This window comes from Camellia sinensis, chromosome 2 (assembly GCF_055761805.1).
Source record: "Camellia sinensis isolate YWXY chromosome 2, ASM5576180v1, whole genome shotgun sequence".
Classification (NCBI taxonomy): Eukaryota; Viridiplantae; Streptophyta; class Magnoliopsida; order Ericales; family Theaceae; genus Camellia; species Camellia sinensis.
The window spans coordinates 195,481,282-195,505,564 of NC_138962.1; the positions used below are offsets into that span (position 1 = coordinate 195,481,282).

General features: G+C 33.4%; 1 protein-coding gene across 5 annotated transcripts; it reads right to left on the reverse strand.

The window, feature by feature from the left end:
* Nucleotides 1–365: 365 nt before the first annotated feature.
* On the reverse strand, nucleotides 366–22,579 carry LOC114315622 (uncharacterized). Of its 5 annotated transcripts, none has more exons than XM_082916510.1 (8): nucleotides 22,277–22,579; nucleotides 19,624–19,738; nucleotides 15,848–15,989; nucleotides 15,014–15,107; nucleotides 13,426–13,503; nucleotides 12,660–12,722; nucleotides 9,083–9,160; nucleotides 366–1,009 (listed from the first exon to the last, which is right to left on the reverse strand). In XM_082916510.1, the coding sequence occupies exons 2-8, from the start codon at nucleotides 19,734–19,736 to the stop codon at nucleotides 705–707; spliced, it is 873 nt and encodes a 290-aa protein (XP_082772636.1). In that variant the 5' UTR covers nucleotides 19,737–19,738; nucleotides 22,277–22,579; the 3' UTR covers nucleotides 366–704. The 5 variants fall into 5 exon arrangements, with proteins under 5 accessions (XP_082772636.1, XP_082772635.1, XP_082772638.1 ...); XM_082916509.1 differs by having other exon boundaries at nucleotides 12,660–12,737; XM_082916512.1 differs by lacking the exon at nucleotides 12,660–12,722.
* Nucleotides 22,580–24,283: the final 1,704 nt, after the last annotated feature.

Genomic DNA, 24,283 nt, shown 5'->3' on the forward strand with positions numbered 1-24,283 from the left:
TAATGAAATGTTTGACAAATTAAAATTTGACACTTATCAAATATATCATTAGAGATGATTTTAGGAGTGATAAATTAAGTGTGTTTCAAACATTTTTCACGAAAAAAAAATATATGGCATGATGCCCACTTGATCTAGTCTCTACTACTTATTTTATTTTATTTTTTTATTATTATTTGATAAATTAAGTATTTCAAATAACCCAGCAACAAACCATTTGACACTTAATTATTATTATTATTATTATTAAGTATTTTATTATTATTATTTGACACTCAATTAAGTTTTTTTGGGTGAATAACAACCCAAAGAGTTAGCTCTCTGTAAAGCACAAACCTAAAGGGTGAACAAACAACCCAGCAACAAGCAATAAGTCCCAATGGACTTTAAACACACTAGAAAGTCCAAGCATTTAGGGCATAATAAAATTACAAACCATCATGTTTTAGAGGTGCATGTCACCCTTTGGTAAAACTGTCTACTGTTTTATGACAACAAAGCACAGCCACGCACGTCGGCAAATAAGTCCAAAAGCACAGAAATCAGACACAAAATTGGACAACAAAATATATGAATGGACAGAAGGATCCACTTCTAAACAATCCTCTCTATTATATAATTTTCGTGTCCAGCTCTTTGTTTGGTTTCTGCATTCTCAGACTTATGAATAACAAATGACAAGGCGGTGTAGCAGTAGTAGTATACTAACATCGCATGACCCAGAAGCGAATTAGTCGTATACCCAACATCAGCACAATGGAAAGGAGGAATGCCACTTCAAGATACTCGTCAATTGGCTGTTCACATCCACCTCCACCACGTCCACCTCCACCGCCACCTCCACCGCCACCTCCACCTCCACCTCCATCTTTCTGAAAGAAGGACTTGAATGCCATGAATATCGTCTGCCCAATCCTAAAGAATTCCAATAAGATCTTTTCCCATGCGCCAGGCTCAAAACTTTCCTGGAACTTTTCCCACGCACCGGGCTCAAAACTTTCCTGTTGAGCTGCATGAATAAAAATTAATAAAAAAATGAAAATGCTATACTGGTTTTTTTTTTTTTTGTCACCATTTTGTATCACTGTTGATATTTAAGATTGATTCTTTGTTAAAAAATCATTGTCATACCTTCATGATATCAAACAGAGATATATAGCAAGCATTGAAGGAAAAAAAAAGAGGGGCGGTAACATAAGGTATAGAACATTACTCCAAGAGCATAGTAGAAAAACTAATCCAATCCATAACGAAGTACCGACAAATACAACAAATACAGATTGGCTAATCAATAAGATAGCAATTAATGCTAAAATAACAATGATTCCTTTTCTCAGCCAAAAATTGTAACCATGAATACTCTTTATAAAAACTTATTATTATTTCTCACAAAAATGCTAGAAGACAGTCTTCTCTTTTTGTTGTTTGGCCTTTGCATGAAACAGTCTTTAGTCACTCACAAAGTCACAATCTCACATAGGAATCACGGTTTTAAATATCGGAAATTGGTGTAGCGAGAGATATCAGGCGATTCAGTCTTAAATTTTTAAAAATCTGTTAACTGGGAAAAGCGGTTTGCAACATTCTAGCTGGCTACTGGCTTTATTGGTAATGAATCAAGTCCTGAATCGACTAAAAGACTATGAACTGGTCAATATACACATAATTTTTCAAAAATGTTTAAGAGCACTAAAAGTAGAGCTCTAATGAGAGCTCTACTTATGCGGCAATGGACTCCACTCATGAATGATTTGATGTTTGTGTTGTTTTTTTTTTTTTTTTTTTTGGCTCCATGCCACATCATTAAAGCCATTGTTAGAGCTCCAAATTTAGAGCTATGAATCATTGCTCCTAATTTTTGGGGGAAAATCAATTTATCCACTTGTGGTTTGGTATGTAGCGCTTAAACCATATTATTCAAAAATAGCCGGACACTATCCATAAGGTTTCATACTAAGGTGTAAATGTCAACTCTGCAAACGTCGTGTAAAGTTACCTCAACAACCCTATGTTTTATTCCTTTTCCTCCTATTCTTAGTCTCTTTTATTTAAAAATAAAAAAAATAACTTCCAAATCAAATTCATTGACCCTAAATCCTAACCAATTATTTTAAAAATAATTTATAACTTAAGAAATTATTTAACACTAAATCCTATTTACTTAACCTATCTCCTATTTACTTAACCTAGTTTTTCAATTTTAACATAAACTATAAATATAATTTCTAACTTAAACCAATTATTTAACACTAAATCATTTTTATTTAACCTATTTTTTTAATTTTTAACTTAAACTTCAATTTAACCATACATATACACAAAAATGTATATACAATTATATATGGTGGGTGAAATGAGGATGAGAATGGGAGAGGGGATCACGACGAGGGGGCTGGGGAGGGAAGGGAGAGGTCGAAAATGGGAGAGCAGGTCAGGGCTAGGGCTGGCTGTTTGCGTTAGGATTTGTAGGGTATGGAGAAGAAAACAACAGGAGCAAAAATTTCATTCGGCGAACACATAGGCAAAAATGTACGGGGCCAAACCACAAAGGGGTAATTTGGATTTTTTCCTAAATTTATTATCACCATATATATTGGAATGTATCACTATTGAAAATCAAAAGGTCAAATATGTATCAATTGGAATACTTGAATGTATCAATATCGAGAAACCAAAAAAATAATATGTATCAACCGACATAATACATATCATTCAATATTTAAAATCACAAGAAATACGAGTTTAGTTAGAAAGACCTGATGACGGTTGCTAGCTATAGAGGTGGTTTTGTGTCTGTGGATTGTGTAAAACCTGAAATTTTAACTATTATTTAATTAAGTGAATTAAAATTTTATTAGTACTTTATTAAGAAAAAAAAAGGGGATAAATTAGTAAGCATATTTTGATCTTATAGTTGTATTTTATTTTAATTATTGGAATGTATTTTAATTAAGTTTAAATTTTAAATAAATTTATGATGTAGGTTTATAATGAAAATATGAGGTTTTAATAATATATGTGTATAAAAAAAAGTGTACTAAATATAATTGATCAAATATAATGTTATTTTAATTAGACTCATAGGACAAGGTATTACAAAACAAAATAAAATAATTAACGAGTGGTTTTCTGGGAATTTGTTATATAGATAATAAAACCCTAGTTGTAAGCTATGTTACTTAAAACGTGGATCGTTCTGGTACACGGAACGAGAACTGGAACGTGATACGCTATATGCTCTAAAATGTGATATGATAAGAGTAGACTTGTATATATTACACCTATTAAGCACGGACACGCGACACGACACGGACATGACACGAACACGCAAATTTTCAAAAAATGGGGAACACGACACGTTGAGGACACATTTAATATATATAATTAATTTTATTTATTATATGTCATAAAATTATAAAAAAATCATTAAAAGGTAATAAAATATACAAAATAACACTATTAAAATTATTAAAAATAAACATTTAATTGATTTAACATCACAAAAAAAAATACTCAAATAATATAGGCACAGCTGAGAGAAAAAAGAAAATAGAAAAAAAAATAAAAGACAGAGAGAGACGGATCACTTGAAGACAAAGAGAGGGATCACTCATTATAAAAGAAAAAGATAACTCACTATATAAAAGAAAAAATAAAAGAAAAACTAAAATCAAAAAGAGAGGGTGGGAGAGAGAGAGAGAGAGAGAGAGCGACTGAGAGAGAGAAGAATGAAGAAGAAGAAGAATGAAGAAGAGCAACATGTACCTTAACGAGTGACGACGAGACACGAGTTACGACCGACGAGGAGAGACGACCGACGAGAAGAGACGATCGACGAGGAGCGCAGACAAACGACGAGCGATAGGTCTCTCTTTCTCTCCCTTTCTCTTTTGTTCTCCCTTTCTATTCAGTTCGAATCGAGTTAGGGCAGACATTGCTCTGTTTTTACTTATTTACAAATCGCACCCCAAAAAGTTTTGTAAATTGTGAAATTACCCCCGAACGTGTCCCAAAAGTGTCTATAACATGTCAGGATGTAAAAAAAATTTTAAAAAAAATGGGACACTCTCTGCTGCATGTCGGACACATGTCCACCGTGTATCTGACGCGTGTCCGTGTCCGACATGTGTCCGACACTGGTACGAAGCCCTCGGAGAGGTGTCCGTGCTTCATAGTATTACACTTAAGAATTTAAGGTACTTCTAGAGTAATTTTCTTTTAACAATTAAGTATCCAATAAAATTTTTTCTTGTTCTTTCATGTAGCAAATCATTTCTATGAAAATTATGACCCATATTTGATTTTTTGTCTTGTCAAAACTTAACTCGCCTTAAATTTTAGTTCATATATTTGATTTTTTTTTCTCCTAAAGTTAACATTTAAGGTAATATATTGGAAAAAAATTTCGGGATCGCTTTAGATCACTAAATTTATCGTTTTGGAACGAAAATATACCATGTTTTGGAACGTGTGTACCAATACGTAATTCACTAGGATATTAGCATTTTCTGGTAACATAGGTTGTAAGTATATTTTCTTTTCTTATTATTTATTTTCCTCTCCAAGTTACCGTGAGCCGTGAGAGGGGGAGACAGAGAGTAGCAAAGAATTGAGGAGAATCGTTGAAGAAATCTGAGGGAAAGGAACTCTCATAAATAGGTAAACATTCTATGTATATTACTTTATGTATGTTGGTATGTCCTAGCCGTGGATTGACTCTGGGAGTTGGAGATGGTACCAAGGGGAGGGGTTAATATTCATCTAATATTTAATATTCACTGTTGATGTTATTTGCTATATAGTACAATCATGAATAGAGGTGAAGGAAATATATCAAACGAACGAATTTTAAGTTGAAATTTTAACAGTAGCTTAATTACATATTGAATTTCATACCAAAATTTTCTTATAATTTTTGGGAGTCAAAAACTATATAAATTGATGCGTTCAAATCTGTCCAGAAAATTAGTACTAATAGTAACTTCGGAAGTGAGTATAAATCTGAAAATTATCAAATCAGTGTCATTAGAACCGGTTACGAGTCTAGTTTCTTACATTTTTGGCCTTGCATTGATTGCTCGTGTATATTAAGAGAACCGTCAATTTGTTTAAAGTGCTGCAGTAAGCGACCTGTTTGGACATAATTAATTGTAAAAAATTATTTTGATAAGCAAATCAAGTTAAACCAATTGGGTTTAAAACTTAGGATATATTAGTTGATATCTGGAGGGTTTTGGAATTTTTTTAACAGCATGGAGTGGGTTTTTAATTTTCAAAGTTAGAGAATAGATTGAGAAAACCTGTTTAAAATTCTATTTTATCTCAAAGTCATATTTAATTAAGTTTTAATCTAAACCCATGTTTTGGGTAATTTTAGACCTTGAAGAACATGAACTTAGGTATTATTTAAGAGTAACGATGAGTTGGGTTGAGCCGTGTTAGTGCGCTTTAGCTTCGAGTTACTTAGTTACTTAGTTTCTTATTCTTTTTAGTATTTTAAATTAGTAATGGCGTGTAGTTTTCATACTTGGTTCAGGGCACTAGTTGGACTTTTATACTCTATTCAAGGATTATATTATTCCGTTTTCAGGTTAGTAGTTGCATGTTACATATTTTTATAAATGTTCCCTTACCCTGAACTGTTAGAAAATTAAATTGTTGTTTCAGGACTAAACTGTTTTGATAAAATTATTATATTATCAATGGAATAAAATTATTTCTGAAACATGTGTAAACTTTGCATTCAGTAAATTGTTTGAAATAGTCTCATGTTTATAATGGTGAACTATCATGTTTTGCGAAACTGAATTGTATTGATTACTGGGACCATCTATATATAAAAGTCCAGGAAATTTATTCTATTGTGTGTGGTGATTCTAGCCATCAGGGAACAAATCCGAGTTGGGCTGTGATGACTCTAGTGCTCAACGATTGTAAGGAAAAGACCCGGGCTAGGCTACGTGACCTTAAATCGGATCATCTTAGAGAAAAGGCCCGGATTGCCACCCCGAGGATGATTCTTGGTTCGATATTGGATCCAACAGGCTTATTGCCTTGAAAAGCTTGTGGCAACTTGTTAATCATGGTACCCAAATTATTGATGATCATCTTGTAATCTGTTTTAAGTTTAGAATGTCATTTGTTATGTTCTTGAGAGACATGAATATTTTTAACTGTTGAACTATAGAATCTTCTTTTTGAAACATATTGTCTTTATCAAAACTATATGCTAATCTAGTTTTTGTGATATATATCTTATTTTGGAATTGAACCTTGTTTTCAAAACTATATTTACTATCCATGCTTCTGCTCACTGAGCTATCAGCTGACTTAGTTGTTTATCATTTCAAAGTGATAGAAGGACTTAGAGTGGACTCATGACGTAGCGGGGACTCAATTGCATTGACCTCTAGGACATTCATTTTTTTTTTCCCCGGATTGTTGTATCAATTTTGTGCATACTTTTTGATTGAGATTCATTTAGAATTTTTTTGTTATGTGGACTGTTTGTGTCCCATTTGTACGGATGATATTTATTAGGGTTGGTTTTGCCCGTTTATACTTGTGACATGTCACTGGATTGAGTTTTGATTTATTTATTTCTGAACTATTGTTACATTTATTCTATGTGATTATGGATTCATGTTTAGGCTTACATGTGCCTTGGGCTAAGGCCATGTGGTCCACGGCCAGTCATGTCCGGGTTTGGGGTGTGACAAGTTGCTACTGGGATTTCTCACTATGTTTTTGACTCCTGAAGAGGTGAGATAATATATTCACTATCATTTTTAATGATAATTTTGTAACAATAATATTACATAGCTTAAAATAATTACTTAAAAATAAAAATTTTAGATGTATAGACTAGATTCATTTTGGATGTGATCCATCACACTTCTCTAGTCTATATGCATATAATCCTTAGGCCAATATATACCTATAGTCCCTGTAATTTTTCAGATTGTATAAATTTAGTCCAATTGATAATATTTGTTAAGAAATTGAATAGACGTCAAGAGCAAAATACATATTCTGAATTGGACTAAACTAAACTGACATAATATGACAAAGTCAAGGTAAAATCAATGCAATTAGAATTACAATGACCAAATTGATATAAGAGGGAGACTACAAGGCAATGAATCTAAACTTCAAATATTATTTAACACAAAATCCATTGTGTTTAAAAAATTTAATTTTTTTAAAACAAGTAACTTTTTTTTTTTATCAATTATGACTTTATTAAATATTATTAATAAATACTATACAACAATTTTTATTTTTATTTGAGTATTTATATGTATTTTTATTTGTTTATAATTTATAATTATATTTTTTAATTATATAATATTAATTATTCGTCACGGTTCGACCGCTTTGACCCGACGGTTGAACCGGTGACCCGTCCACCCGGTCCCTTTTGTCCGGGTTTCAAAACATTGGTTAAAATGCTACGGGGACAAACCACAAAGGGGTAAAATTGGATTTTTCCTTAATTTTTATTGCCGCCATATATATACGGAAATTTATGAATATTGAGAAATCAAAATATCTAGACACATCAATTGGTATATTAGAATGTACCAACATCGACAAACACAAAAATATATTAATAATAATAATAATAATAATAATAATGTACGAATTGATATTTAAAATCATAGGAAATACAACGAAGTTAGAAAAACCTAATGACTGTTGCTGACTAGAGAAGCGGGTTATGTGTTTGTAGGTTGCTATTCGAATTTGTCACTATGTTGTTGGCACCTAAAGAGGTGAGACAATATATTCACTACCTTCTCTAATGATATTTTTGTAACAATAATTTTGCATAGCTCAAAAATTAATTAAAACAATTTTTAGATGTATAGATTAGATTCATTTTAGGTGTGACCCATCACACTTTTCTTATATGTATATAAATTTTAGGCCAAAGTATACCTGATGGTCCCTGTAATTTTTCAAATTATATTAATTTAGTCCAATTGATAATATTCGTAAAAAAAGTGGATAGACATCAAGAGCAAAATAATCCGTTCAAAAAGAACAGACCATTTCAAATTGGATGCCAATCCCTCAATCATTTTTTTTTTGTTGATAAATCCAATCCCTCAATCATTTTGATGAGATTAAATAAAATATTTTACTCTTTGATTTCAATCTAATTTCTAAATATTGTTATAAATTCGACTAAATTGATATAAGATGCAAACTAAAAGGGCAATGAACCTAAACTTTAAATATAATTTCTAAATTAAACCATTTATTTAACCTTTTTTCTAAAATTGTTAACCTAAACTTTAATTTAACCATATATACACACAATATACACACATAAAACACACACAGATAGATGTATATATATACAGTTATATACAGTGGATCAGTGGAGGATGAGAATGGGAGAGGAAGTCATGGTTGGGGGGCTGCGGGGAGGGGAGAGGAAGTCATGGTTGGGGGGCTGCGGGGAGGGGTTCATAGCGGACGGAATCACGACAAGGGGTTAGGGAGGGGAGAGGGGGGTCACAAGGGAGGTCGGAAATGGAAGTCGGGGTCAGGGCTAAGCTTGATGCTAGGGCTGGGGAGGGAATAGGTGCAACATAGAGCGTTGGCTGTTAGAGATATGGTTTGTAGGGTATGGAGAAGAAGACAACAGGGGCAAAAATTCCTTATGCAAACACAAGGGTAAAAATGTCATTTTACAACACTCTTTGAATTTCATTTAAAAATGAAAAATCATTCCAACTCTTGAAATTTGTGCATTTGTGACAATTTCAATCAATTTGGACAAAAAATATAACGATTTCACTTTTGTCCAAAATCTTAAGGGAGATCTTTGGCTACCCTTGAATGATAAAAGGGTAAAGTGCTACGACGCCAGACCACATGGGTTTAAATTGAATTTTTCCCTAATATTTATAATCACCATATCAATATTGAGAAATCAAAAAATCTAAATGTATCAATTGGTATACTTAAATGTATCAATATCAAGAAACAAAAAAATCAACATATATGAACCAATATAATACATACCGTTCAATATTTAAAATCATAGGAAATACAATTAAGTTAGAAAGACCTGATGATTGTTGTTGACTGTAGAAGGTATTGTGCAGTTGAGGGCTGATGCTTGGGTTTCTCACTACGTTGTTGGCACCTGAAGACATGAGATAATATATTCACTACATTTTTTAATAATATTTTTGAAAAAATAATATTGCATAGCCCAAAAAATTACTTCAAAATAGATGCTCTATTTGATTTGATTTGATTTTTCAAAAACTATTTTTAGACAAATTTTCTTTTGCCTTTAGTTAACTTTTTTCATATGTAAGTTAATTTTTTTAGTTTATCTTACTTTCTTTTTTTTTCTTTTTTTTTTTTAAAAAAAAGACTAAATTATGCAAAATGTTGACTATACACAAGAAAACCCGAACAAAAACATGTCTTGGGAGGATCATGACGAGGGGGCTGGGAAGGGGAGAAGGGGATCATAGGGGAGGTCAGAATTGGGAGAGGGGATCAAGGCTAGAGCTAGGAAGGGAACAGGGGCGACAGGGAAAGGCTAGTTATTAGGGTTTGTAGGGTGTGGAGAAGACGACGACGACCAGGGCAAAATTTCATTATGCAAATACATGGGTAAAAATGTCATTTTACAACATTATTTGAATTTCATTTAAATGAAAAATCATTCCAACTCTCGAAATTGGCACATGTATGACAATTTCAATCAAATTTGGATGAAAAATGTAATTAAACCACATAGGGGATCTTTGGCTATTTTTGAAAGATTATGCAATAAAATGCTATGGGGCCAAACCACAAAAGGGTAAATTGGATTTTGCCCTAATTTTTATTACTACCATATATAATTGGAAGAATAATGTTTTAGAGCACTAAATTGGGAGCTCTAGAGCATCACCAATGATGTGGCACAGTGGCCCCCACCAAAGTGATGTGATGTTTTGGCTTGAGTTTATTTATTTATTTATTTTTTAAGCTCATTAGAGCTATTAGTGGTCCAAAAATTAGTGGAATGAATCACCACTCTAATTGGAATGTATGAAACCGAGAAACGAAAAGATCAACATGTATCAACCAATATTTTTTTTTTGATCAGCAAAAGAACCTTTATAGATGTAAAAACCAAGCAAGAAGGGAGATCACATCAACAAAGGGGGGAGGAAGAGGAGTTTGGCGAGGAGCCAAACCCAAGAAAAAGAAGAAAAACAAAGTTGCTAACAGCAAAAACAGACCAGCAGAGCAGAAGCAAACCGACAGCAAAAACAAAAGCAGAAAACCAGCCCGCTGCAATTGATACCGGGCAGAACCAGAATTCACCATTGCAGATCTTCACCCAGCAATTCACCACAAACCAATGCAATAGCAACCAAGAAGCAATCATCACGAACCCATTCAAAGGGTCAACCTGATCTGATGCAGGTTGGCCACAATGTCATAGACTGAATAGTTCACCACCGCATGACATTTGATCCACAAGGCTATCTTCACCTTAATTTTCTCGCACAATTCTTGAATGTTGGGGAGAGCACCCTTGAACACACAGTCATTCCTCAGCTTCCAGACAGACCATAACACAACAGCAGGGATAATCTGCCACGCTTTGAGTATCCAGCCTTTGAACCTACCTCCAGCCCACCAATGTAGCAGGTCTACTAATGATCCTGGTGTGGCCCAAACCTGATCCCACCAGTCAACCATAGTAGACCAACACTTCCACACTAGAGGGCATAACAGCAGAACATGATCAACAGTTTCCACCTCAGATTTACAGAGAACACAGAGAATGTTAGCATTCGTGCCAATAGCCCCTATTCTTTGAAGGAAGGAAGTAGTTTTTACCCTGCCACGCCAAGCTAACCAACAAAGGAACTGCATTTTTGGAGGAGCAAAGCTTACCCACACCCCCGGAGGGACACCCATACCAAGGCCTCTAGCTGCGGCCCTCCACCTCCACACGGATGCAACTGTAAATTGCCCTGATTTCTCTGCTGCCCAGGAGCAGGAATCCTCAATATCAGATCTCAGAGAAGGGGATTGAACCAACGACCCTAGCAGCCTCTGAACCTCCTCCTCTTCCCAAGCTAATAAATTCCTTCTAAACTGAAGCTGCCACCCCCCTAGGGTGCTCTTCTTAGCACTAATTTGCTGCAGAGACTCCTCCTTCTCTGTTGATAAACTAAATAATCTGGGGAATTCAGCTTTCAAGGCTCTACTACCCAACCAAGTGTCATGCCAGAAGTTGATTCTCCTCCCATTGCCAATGATAATTTTGACCTGATCAGAAAAAAAGGCACCCAGCTGCTGGTTGACTATAGGAAGCTGTGAGATGTCCTTCCACACAATTGAAGTTCTACCTGATTGATTTACCAGGGGGGTCCAACCCCCTCCGATCCTACCATACCTAGAGCACACCACGGATTTCCACAGAGCCTTGTCTTCCCTACCGAACCTCCACCACCATTTCAAGAGGAGGCACTCATTTACTTCTCCTAAATCCCTCACTCCCAAGCCTCCTTGACTCTTGCACTTGGTAACCTCTTTCCACTTCACTAGGTGCACTTTTCTGCTGGTTGCAGATCCCCCCCACAGAAAATTGGCCTGCAGTTTAGAGATAATCTTTACAACCCCTCTAGGCATTTTGAAAAGAGACAGGAAATAGATCGGCAAATTGGATAGGGCTGATTTAATCAGAGTTAATCTACCGGCAAAGGATAATAATTTTCTCTTCCAAGATGAAAGTTTCTTATGAAATTTAGCCACAACTGGGGCCCAAGTGCTCTTCCTGCTGGGATTGGACCCTAAAGGCAAGCCTAGGAAATTAAATGGCAGCTTCTTAGAAAAACAATTCAGGATCTTAGCAAACTCCATGGATTGGTCATCCTGGTAGCCCACCCCACACACCACACTCTTGTGATAGTTGATCTTTAAACCAGATATCACCTCAAAGCACCTCAAAATTTCAAAATTTCATCCTTATCAACCAATATAAGACATATCGTTCAAATAATTAGGTATTGCTCAGTAACGTTTACGTTTTTAGTTTATGTTTACAAAAATTTTATAAACTTATTTTTGTTTATTTTTAAAAAAACATAAATTACAAATGCGTTTGGTTTGAACAAAATGTTTAAAAAAATTTGAAATCATAAACTAAAAAATAAATTTGTTCAGGCCTAAAATATTTATATTTATTTTTTTTATTTATGACAATGGGATCACACACATTATAATTGAAAAAAAATTAATTAAAAAAAATATTTGAAAAAAAAATTAATTGAAAAAAAATAATTTGAAAAAAATGAAAAAAAATTAATTAAAAAAAAAATTGAAAAAAAATTTAATTGGGAAAAAAATATTTGAAAAAAAATTATTTAAAAAAATATATTTGAAAAAAAATTATTTGAAAAAAAAATTAATTGAAAAAAAAAATTAAAAACTAAAAACGTAAACTCATTTTTTGAGTTTACATTTTTTCCTCAAATTTATAAATTGAGACAACCATTTATAAACCAAGAAAATTATCAAACAAGTTTTTATGATAGTTTTTTAAATTTTGTAAATATAAACTAAAAACAGAATGGTTACCAAACAGGCCCTTAAACTCATAGGAAATGCAATGAAGTTAGAAAGACCTGATGACCGAAGCTGACTCGAGAGATTGTTGTGCGTCTGCTGGGTGGTGCTGAGATTTGTCACTACGATGTTGGCACCTAAAGAGGTGAGATAATATATTCACTACCTTTTTTAATGATATTTTTGTAACAATAAGATTACATAGCCCAAAAAATACTTAAAAACCAAAAAATTTAGATATATAGATTAGATTTATTTTAGATGTGGACCATCACACTTTTCTAGTCTACATGCAAATAATTTTTAGGACAAATTATACATATTATCCCTGCAATTTTTCAGATTGTATCAATTTAGTTCAATCGATAATATTCATTAAGAAATTGAATAGCCATCTAGAGCAAAATAGTTCGTTCCAGAAAGAAATGGACCATTTCAAATTGAATGCCAACCCCTCAATCATTCTGATGAGAGTGAATTGACTATTTTACTCTATGAATTCAGTCCAATTTCTAAATGTTGTTATGAATTAGACTAAATTGACATAATGTGATAAAGTCAAGGTAAAATCAATGCAATTAGAATTACAAAAACCAAATTTATATAAGAGGCAAACTACAAGGACAATGAGTGTATTTCACCCTAATTTTTATTACCATTAGCAAAATGAAGTGTATCAATATCAAGACATAAAAAAAGTCAATATGTATCAATCGATAAATGTATCAATATCAAGAAAATTTAAAACTGATATGTATAAGTTGATATAATACATATCGATTGATATTTAAAATCATAAAAGTGAATACAATGAATTAGAGAGACCTGACGACTGATGCTGACTATAGCTAATGCCCTGTGTCTGCGGGTTGCTGCTTGTTATTGCCTCTGGTCCATTGGCACCTAAATAGGTGAGATAATATATTCATTATCTTTTCTTATGATATTTTTGAACAATAATATTAGACAGCCCAAAAAAATTACTTTAAAAAAAATGTCAAAAATAAATTTTTTGAAACGTGAACTAAATTTATTTTGGATGTGATTTCATTACACTAAATTCAAATTTGCACCGCAAACTTTATTTTTTAATAAATTTTCACATTAGTTTTTAGACTCCCTAGCTTTTTCTTTTTTGTAACTACTAGCCAGTAGACACAAACTTGTCCACATTTTCATTAAATAATAAATAATATTAGAATTATTATAATTTTTATTATATTTTTGATTTTGGATGTGGCACAATCACTATTCCAATGAGTCTCACAATAATTTGATTAATATTCAATCATTATGTGTCTACCACATCAAACAATAAACAAATTATAATAAAAAATATGTTAAAGGTAGCATTAATCCAGACAATAAGAAAGGAAAATATAGCTTCTCTCTCTCTCATTTTAAGAAACATCATTCATACATACTAAGGAAGAAATAAAGATAAATAAGCCCATCATGTTCTGGTCCGTGATGCTTTACATATTTTTTTTTGTTTTTTTTAAACAATCGGTCACTACAAAAAATTAAGATTTTAGAGACCAAAATTTAGGGACAAAATCATTTTTTAGGGGCCAAACAATTTTGTTGCGAAAAGTGTCATTATATTTTCAGCAACAAAATTAGACATTAGTGATGAATTATTATCTTTTTGAGACCAAATTTTTTATCCAAAAAAATTAACTATTTTGAGACCAAATTATTTTGTCCCTAAAAATCTATTTATTAGTGACATTTTCAAAATTTTGTCGCTAAATGCCTTGTTTTTGGCTTTTCTTGATAACCTTTTAGCTACTATCCTCATGGCGATGGAAATTGGTCTCTAAATGTCTTTTGCAACAAAATTTTCACTTTTAAAAATCAAAACATTTGGTTTCTAACATAGTGGGTAGAAGAGGTATAGGAGAAGGCAAGTTGCACTCCCAACAATAAGACCAATGTAATCATATCACTTTACTAGAGACAAATATATGAGACCAATGAGCAAAATTAATCAACCACTTTGGAGAAAACAAAACATAATCAAAGCAAAAATTCATCTTAGCATGATATATAGTAAAGGTCTCGGACATGTAGGATCAGTTTAAGGTAGGATTTCTATTGATCAACCTAGGTTTTGTTAATGTGATTAATATTAAATTAAACTAAACTAAAATGTGATTAATATAAAATTAGTATTATGAAAGATGTACAATTATTGCAACAATAATACTATGATAACTATATTTTTGTATCATGTTTTGCTTAACATCTCATGTGTGTCAATACTGCATTGGTAATAAACATGAGTAGTGGAATCCATTAAACTAATACAATGCTGACAAATAAGATGGTAACCAATTGTGACAAGAAAAGATGGTTATCCTAACATTACCAATATTTTAAATATCATTAGTAAATAAATGCATTTGTGAACCTGTCTGCAGCTGCCGCTCGAATTCCTTAACTTCATTACTGTTTATGAAAGCATTGCACATCTCTGCTTTAGTTACTATACGCTTGACCAAATCCTACATACAAAGTGGGTCCAATAGATTTAGAGGACATAAATTGAAGAAAATAATTTTCATGACAATAACTGCTTAAAATTTAAGCTCCTTGTCGCATGATTAACTAATTCAAAAGATTAGCAAATAATATTCCTTATGTTCTTTGTGGGTGATTTATTAAGAGACTTTTATTCTTTCTATTCAAACCAAAATCATACTTTTTTTCAAGAAAAAGATAGGCAAGTTGGTCATATAAATGATTCAAAGGGATTCAACAATGATCACTTTGGAACATGTCGTGAACATGATTTTAAATATTGAATGATATATACCAATACCAGCCGATACGATGTTTTTTTGGCCTTTAATACCGATACACTCTGGTATACCAGTGGGAACAAAAATCGCATGCATATTGACCGGTTCACGATATATATCACTTCATAGCTGATTCATGACCTGATTCAGAGATGATATGTCAGGTCGGTTCAATTCTATGCAGTTCTTTTCACTGCTGATGATTTTAAAATTTTACAGCTGCATTATCCAATACCTTGGTTGCATTATTTAAAACCTTGGTTGTGAGTGTACCTCATATCATTAATTGCTACTCAATCATTGAAAGCATAATGTGTTGTCCAATTGATTTATCAAAAAATAAATAAATAAATAATGTCTTGTCCAAGTGGGAAATGGATCTTGTCCAAGTGCAAGAGAAGAACAATTATTTCAAAATACTGATTATAAGCAGAATAAGGCACCTGAATGGGTTTGACTCTGTTCATCAATTCAAAAGCTTTTTGAATAGTCATTCCTTCAACAGATTGCAGCTTTCCCAGACCATCAAGGCTTGAAATCAATGGAAGTGAACCGACTTTTGATCCGGTGTCAGATTGCAAAAAACTATACGAGGTGTCATATGATAGATAGGATTAAGATCAGATGCATTCATATCCAAACTAGGGAAGGGAACCCAAATCAACTAGTGCAAAACAAAATCACAATCCGAAACATTTCTTGTATTCTGTGAATGTATAAAAAGTTGTGCATATATATGTAAGTAAAATACGTGAACTATTGAAAAAGATGACAAGTCTAAATCATGAAGCACTAGAGCACAACTAGAAGAAAGCCTAGATCATGTACTGATATTCTATTCCCTCCAGAACTCCTCTATTTCACTCTTGTAATACTTTGTCTCTCTCCCTTCGCTATATTGGAACACTTTGCATTAAAAAGGGGCAATAATGTTATGATGATCACATTTGTTTACCACAAATGGGAAAGTGTTACAGAAAGTAAAGAGGTTGGAGGATTGGGAATCAGAAAAATCAGGGAAATGAATTGAATGTCTTTTGATGATATGGTGGGGGAGATTTGGCACACAAAGGAATGCTCTTTTGAAGAGAATTATCTGCAGCAAATCAGGCAATGTGAACAACTCCTGGCTTCCTTTTGGCACATCTTCATACAATTCATCCAGGATTTGGAAAGATATCACTGCAATGGAAGGTAGGTGCCCTACTTTGTTTAATTTCTTTGTGTCAAATATTGAGTGTTCTTTGGATGATGGTATGGTAGTGTTAGAAAGGTCAGTGCTGTATGGGAAGTGATTGCATTTGCAATTTTGTGGACAATTCAGAAGGTTAGGAACAAGCTTGTCTTCGAGGATACACAACCCAATTGGAATCTCAACCCAATTGGCATTTTGCGTCAAGAACTAAGCAAAATTTAAGCACATCAACTTCCAAACTTTATGTTGCTTCTTTCAACATTTTATCCTTTAATAATTCTAATTCCTCACTTCTTAGATTTCACCATTTGTTTTTCAATTTTGCACATTCTATGAAAACAATATTTTTTCTACCTGTCTTTAAGATGCTTCATTACAATTATTACTATGTCATTTCTATGTATCTTTTCCAGTATGGCAAATTTTAGGGGTGAACACCTACACTGAACAAACCGACCGGTTTTCGGTCTGTTTTCTGCACCACCAAATAATCAGTCTGTGTTGAGATTTTTTTTTCCTGAAATTCGATTCAGTGTTTGGTTTTGGAGATTTCACATCAAACCGAACCGAATCGAATTTTACTGATTATGTCGAATTTACTGAACATTCAAATAATATACCAGCATTACCTCTTACTATTGTTTAATTTGATATTTGATAAATTAGTCTGGTGCAATTACGTTGTTGTTTGTTGCCTTATATCTTAATTAGAATGATATTTTTTTTTTAAAAAAAAAATGAAGGTAATTATTTTATTTTTTTTAAACAAATGCCCAAACCGGTAAACCGCACCGAACCAAACCGAAATCGAATTTACTAGTCCAGTCCGGTTTACATGTTTTGGTCGGTCTGGTCGGTGCTATTAGTGTAGAAATCCGATTTTACCGGTTCTATCTAAAAAATGCAAAACCGGACCGATTTCACACCTAGTAAATTTTATACACAAATTTCATTAACTTTTTCTTCTACATCATTACTACATTGTTACCTATGAAGCATGGACACGCCAGATTTCATGCCGTGGCAGTGTCTGACACGGGGACACGCCGGGGACACGGGGACACGCCGGGGACACGTACGGGACACGCCGGATGGCGTGTCCCTTTAATTTAATTATTTTTTTTGCAGGGACACGGAGGAGACACGGCGGGGACACGCGTGTCCACCAAATCTGGACACGCGTGTCCAAATCTGGACATAAAGAGCAAAAGAGAAGAGTAAAGAAGAACAGTAAAACCTGGTCTTCGATCCAGTTGAGTCGCCTGTCGACCTCCATTCAGTCGACCACCGTAAGTCACTCTCTCCCTCTCGGCTGTCGACCTCCATCCATGACCTCGACCTCAACTCGCCTCGCCTGTTGACCTCCATCCGTAAGTCTCTCTCTCTCTCGTCCCTGTCTCTCGCCTTTCCTCTTGCTCTCTCTCTCTCTCGTTCTCGCATCGATCGCGCATCGATCGCGTCGATCGTTCTCGCATCAATCGCGTCGCGTCTCTCGCTCTCGCGAGAGAGATCGTCTCTCGCGTCTCCGATCTGTTCTGATGCTATCGCCTCTCTGATCTGATTCATATATAATATATATATATATATATTTATTAGGTTTAATATATATATATATGTTTATTTATTTAATATTAGTAAAAAAATATATTAGGTATAATATATATATGTATGTATTTATTTAATATTAATAAAAAGGCATATCTTATATAATATATAAATATAAGATATAATATATACTTATATATATTAATAAATAAAAAAAAAAGTAAAAAAAATAAAATAAAATAATTAATAGAATTATGTTTATTTAAAAATATAATAATTAAATAAAATAATTAACTTGTATTAAAATAAAAATATTTATATAAAAAAAAATTTGCCGTGTCCCCAGCCGTGTCCGTGTCCCCATTTTTTTAAAAATTCCGTGTCCCGTGTCCGTGTCCGTGTCCGTGTCCGTATGCGTGTCCGTGTCCGTGCTTCATAGGTTGTTACACTTGTAAACATTCTATATTCTTTTCTTCTAATCATAATATTTACTAATTTCATGGTTTTACCTATTAGTGTTCATATATTCAACATTGGTAATCTATACCTACAATCCTAGACTAATTTCTTTACCTGCGCTAGTTTAGTAAAAACCCTTGCCTTCTTTTTACTACACTCAAGCGCTGATGTGGTGCCCCTTGCCCATTTTTTGAAACGCTTAAAGGAAGGAGCAATGAGTTCCTTACAAATTTGTATAGGAATGCAAATCGATCGGGCCAAGCTTTGGGATGCTGGATCTTGGCTTGTTGAAAATTTGTTAAGCTCAAGATTGAGTTGAGCTTAAGTGGAGCTTAAAAAAATCAAGCTCAAGCTTGACTCATCTAGTATTTGTGAAACTCAAGCTTGGCTCGAGTCACTCGATTACTTAAAAGAGCCAAGGTCAAGCTTGAGCATTGAAGGAAAATTAAAACTTAAATTAACATGCAAATTAAGAGGAAAAAAGAAGATTACGTGCAAAATGTAAGTAATAGCAAAAACTCCAAACATAAATACCGAAATAAATTAAATTCATGAAAATATATTATTAAAAATGAATATTAATTAATATAGCATTTGTGTTCACGAGCCTACATTAGGCACGTTTTGGTCTACTTGAGCTCAACTTGATTAATAAATGAACCTAAAAATTTTGCTCGAACTCATTCATTTAGTAAACAAGCCATATACAAAAGAGCTTTAAATGACCCAAGCTTGAGCTATTCATGAACTACTTGATTCGTTTGTAGCCCTATTTATAGGTAATACCTTAGCAGTTATTTGCATATTCAGGGATTTTCAAGCTACACAACCCTCTTTATCCAAACATGGGATAAAAATGAAACACTGAGCACGACACATGTGGATTAATAAGTAGAGAAAGAACATTGATGAATATTATTTTGCCCTTCATAGATAAGTTGTAAACATAAAACTACACAAATAAATAAATAAAGCCCACATAAGAATACTTCCTAACCCAATATTTTTGTACTAACTTACCTTGTAAACCATGAGATCGCTAAGTCAACTTCATATCCAGATGGAACAGAAAGTGGTATGCGGGATATGGCTGGAATCTGAAAGTTAGCCTCAGAAGAAGTTGATGCTTCCATGGCTGTTTTAATAATACAAAACAAAATGTAACAAAGTTCACCATGAAATATATCGTAGCGAGATCCTAACATATATATAACAACTAAAAATTCTATTAAGTTCGACTGGACATGAATTTTCCTTAGTAAAGTTATGCAAAATTGGCGTTATATGGTCTCCTAAAATTTGATTAAAAAATAAAGTACCGAAGTAGTATTAGGTTAAAAAATTTATTTAAAAAAAAACTAATGCAATGCATTTTCCTTTGTTAATGGTTTACCACTAAGTAAATGCCATATCAACTAAAATGTGTTCAACTGTGAAATTCTCTCCATTCCAGTTGTTTTGTCTTTTTTTAGAATTGATATCCATCAAGTTTCCATTTTTAATCCAACAGATGATAATAGTTAAATTTGACTCATGTGAATACAATTTGGGTTTTGTAGTTGTCTCATTTTTAAAAATTGATGCTATATAATTTATTGTTTGGTTTATTTTTATGAAATTTTAGTTAAAGGTTGTCGATCTTTTTTTTCTTTTCTTTTTTTAAATCAAAGCATCATTCTCTATCTAAACACCTTGAGACCTATGTGCAACAGTTATCTTTCGCATTAGAGTTCCAGTAATAAACTTTATTTCATGAGGGTTAAACTATTTGTTCCTCAATTGTGCACAAAAATATATTTTTCTGTAACTGATAGTCCTTTTAGTAGCATGTGCTATTTTTGCATTGTTAATTATATCACATATTATGTCACACCCTGGATATCTAAACCTAATGAGATGAACTAAAACAAGGTAAGTCAATACCTAAAAAGCCAAACCAATTGAAGAAGTTCATGATTACGTTAGGGTTTAATAACCCAGAATACAGTTCCAGTTTTGAAACTTGCAAACTTGTTATTTAATCATGATTAAAATTCCATTTTATTTGACAATCATCTAAACATGTTGACAATGTTTCCAACTTTTAAAATTTCATAATAAAATTCATCTTTTCCCAAACAAAACATAAGCATTAAAATAAAGCCTAACCTAAGCATTCACTTTCAAAATCATTTTAGAAAATTATAAAGCATGTGAGCACATAGACAAGCACTAATTCATATACTTCATTATTTTCAATAAAAATGTCACTTACTTGACATCCAATCTCCCAAAATATCATCCAAAGCATATTAATCATGTGAACTTACACCTTTAATCATAAATCAAATACTTTACAAAATTTATCTAAAATAAAGTTTCAAAGGTACATGGCTTTAAAAATAAAGCCCTAATCTACCAAAATGTATAGAAAAGTTATACATTTCAATAACATGGCATAAAACACCTAATACCTCAAAATTTTCATTTTACATCATGGTTGTCAAAATGGCAATGCACATCGCAGGATCGTAAGATTCTATATTGTCAAAACGATCCAAATCAGTGTTATAGTAGGATCGCAAGTAGGATCGTGTGGGATAGTGTAGGACTTGTGATTTTTCACCTTATTTTAATATGTATCATCCTTATTTGTTTTTTTACCTTATTTTTAATAGGAGGTACAATCTTATGATCTTCGATCCAATCCTACGACCCGAAGATCATCCAATCCTACAACCCGATCCAATCCAATCCACAATACCCTCACACGGATCTTATGTAGAATCTCGATCTTAACAACCATCTAACACAAGGTTGTTAAAATCGGGATCTTATGTGGGATCTTTGGGAGAGAGTCATGAATCGGATCATAGAATCAGATTGAGAATTGTAAGATTCTAATTTTAATGCAAAATAAAGTGAAAAATTATTTGTAATAATAATGTATGCAAAATAATTTTAAAATCATTAAAAAAAATGATAATTTGATATAAGGCATCTTCTATGCTAACATTTATTAGAGGAGATGCTTCAAGAGGGATTTATGGCAGAATTTTTCATATAGACATACATATGTAAGTAATAAATACCAACAATTTTTTTTTGGTTGTAATGGGATCGTAGTAGAATCATGATTGTAGTATGATTTTACAAAATTTAAGATCCTAATGTCATCCGGATTGTTTGGCTCAATTGGGGTTATACAATTTAAGATCCTAATGAGATCCGGGTTGTTTGGCCCAATTGGGGTGATACAATTGTAAGATCCTACGATCCGCATGGTGATTATGATAATCAGCCATACTCTAACATGCCATTCAAGATAAATTAATTTTGAGTACTCCTTTTTTCATAGACTTTGAAGATAAAAAACCCTAGGCATGGCATCTAACAAGTAGTAGCATCAAACATCCCATTTTCATGATTTTTTAAAATTACCTAATATTGAAAATAAAATACATACATGGAACATCACAAAATTCCTCATCCAAGAACAAAATACTTTTAAAACAAACCTACATTTCACCTAATTTCACACCCATTTTCCCTTGCCCTTCCCAAATCACTTTCCAAATCTCCCAACCAAATAAAGCCAACCAAATACATCGTAAACGTGTTTACTTTAGAAAATCCTACCCTTCAATTTTTACCACAAAATCAAAAGAGATGAAATGAGAGGATTGAGTTTTACCCAAAAAAATAGAGAAGTCCTCCCAGTGAACTAGACTTCAAGAGGGCTGCTTCTTCTTCAATGATCACAGAAGCACCAAGAGGGGCGTTTGGGTTTTGAGTGTACAAGTGAGGAGAGCCTAACCGTTTCAAGTCTTTCAACTCAAGAAGACAATGCCAAGTTCACTTGATGAAGGGTCTTTGCCTGAGAAAAAATGTGAAACAGAGAGACAGCTTTCCGTTTGCAAAAGACAAAAAAGCAAAAGACAAATCATTAAAATCAAAGTCTAGTCAAGTTAAAGCTACGAGGAACGGAAGAATTATTAGAAATTTTAGAGACAAATTATAATAAAATAATAAAATAAAAATAAAAATTTTTAATTTTTAATTTTATCAATTTAAATTTTAATATTCTGATTTATTTTCAATCTAAGCTATTTATTTATTTTTGTTAAATGTCTAAAATATCATTTTTATTAATTTTAATGATTGAAATATCTATTTTTATTGATTTTAATGATTGAAATATTTTTCAAAAAAATGTAAAGTTTTCCAAGTGAACAAGACTTATGGAGAGCTGCTTCTTCTTCAATGGTCACAGAAGCACCAAGAGGGGCATTTGGGTCTTAAATGTACAAGTGGGGATAATCTAACGCTTTCAAGGGGTGCCTCTATTTACACATCAGTAATTTACTCATCCCACACCATTTTTTTAATTACTATTCTGTCCATAAAGAGAATTACCAAAATATCCTCTTCTTCTCTGTCTCTCTTTTCTCTCTCCTCCGAAGCCCTAACCAGCAGCTCTTTCTTCCGCCGCTGCCAATGACTTCCCCATCTCCTGTCGCTGTCAACCTCTCTCCCGCATCCTCCCGCAGCCGCCAACGTCTCTCTCGCCTTCTCCATCCGTCGCAAGCACTCCCCCATAACTTAGATTTCGCGATCTTCTCTTCCGGTAAATCGCACATCTCTCGCTCGCTCTCTCTCTCTCTCTCTCTCTCTCTCTCTCATGCTTTTGTGGGAGGGGGTTTTGGTGGTGATGGAGAGGGAGAGGAAGATCTATGGTGCCACTGCAAACCCTAGCCGATGCCAGTGATGATGCCGCCACTCCACTAGCTTCGTGCCATCCTCTCCACCCCTCTGCGCCATCCTTGCAGCACCTCTCCCGTCAACTTCCCTCTCCAGTCCCCTCTCGCCGATACCCTTCTCCCACCATTCTTTCCCTTCTTCTTCTTCATTTTCCCTTCGCCTCTGAAACCTTAGATCCGAACTGGGGGAGGTTGAAGGGCAGATCGCAATGGTGGCTTGTAGAAGAGAGGGCAAGGGGGAGGGGCTAACACCGGCGCCGGCAACAGAGTTGGGTTGCAGGTGGTGGCGGTGGCGGGGTGTGTAATTAACGGTAAAAATGGAACATTGTGTGTATTGAACAAATTTATTATTTATTAAATTATTAAAAGTGTGAATTAACGCTATGTTTGGATTGAGTGATTTGGAGAGAAAAGAAAAGAAATGGAGAGATATGCATTTCTCTTACTTGTTTGGATAATCTAAGTGGAGAAAAATGGAAAGAAATTGAGAGAAATTGAGAGAAACTCATTTCTCTTGTAAGCCTCATTTTCAATCTTTCCAAAAGTGAAGAGATTGTGAGAGAAAAGAAACTAATATTTTCATAATACCAATTTTGTCTCTATAAAAATAAAAAAAATAAAATGATTGAAAATACAAAAAGGTTATTTTGGTAATATAACATAAAATATTTTCTTTTCTTTTCTTTTCTCTTAATGAAATCTAACCAAACAAGAATGAGAGAAATCATAATCATTTCTTTTCTTTTATTTCTTCCTTATCCAAACAAAAATGAGAGAAATCACAATCATTTTTTTTCTTTTCTTTTCTCTTATTACTTAAGTAATCATTTCTTTTCTTTTCTCTCCTAAGTTCCCAAACACAGTGTAAATATTGATGTGTCTTGAGAAGATATGTGATGTGTAAACAGAGGCACCCGCTTTCAAGTCTTTCACTCAAGAAG

Excerpts from the sequence above, each read along its gene's own strand:
- LOC114315622 (XM_082916509.1), bottom strand. The coding sequence starts at position 19,736 with ATGGAAGCATCAACTTCTTCTGAGGCTAACTTTCAGATTCCAGCCATA. Across the intron at positions 13,504-15,013 it reads CGAGCGGCAGCTGCAGACAG|GTGCCAATGGACCAGAGGCA; the intron begins GTTCACAAATGC and ends TCACCTATTTAG. Across the intron at positions 12,738-13,425 it reads TAGTCAGCATCAGTCGTCAG|GTGCCAACATCGTAGTGACA; the intron begins GTCTCTCTAATT and ends TCACCTCTTTAG.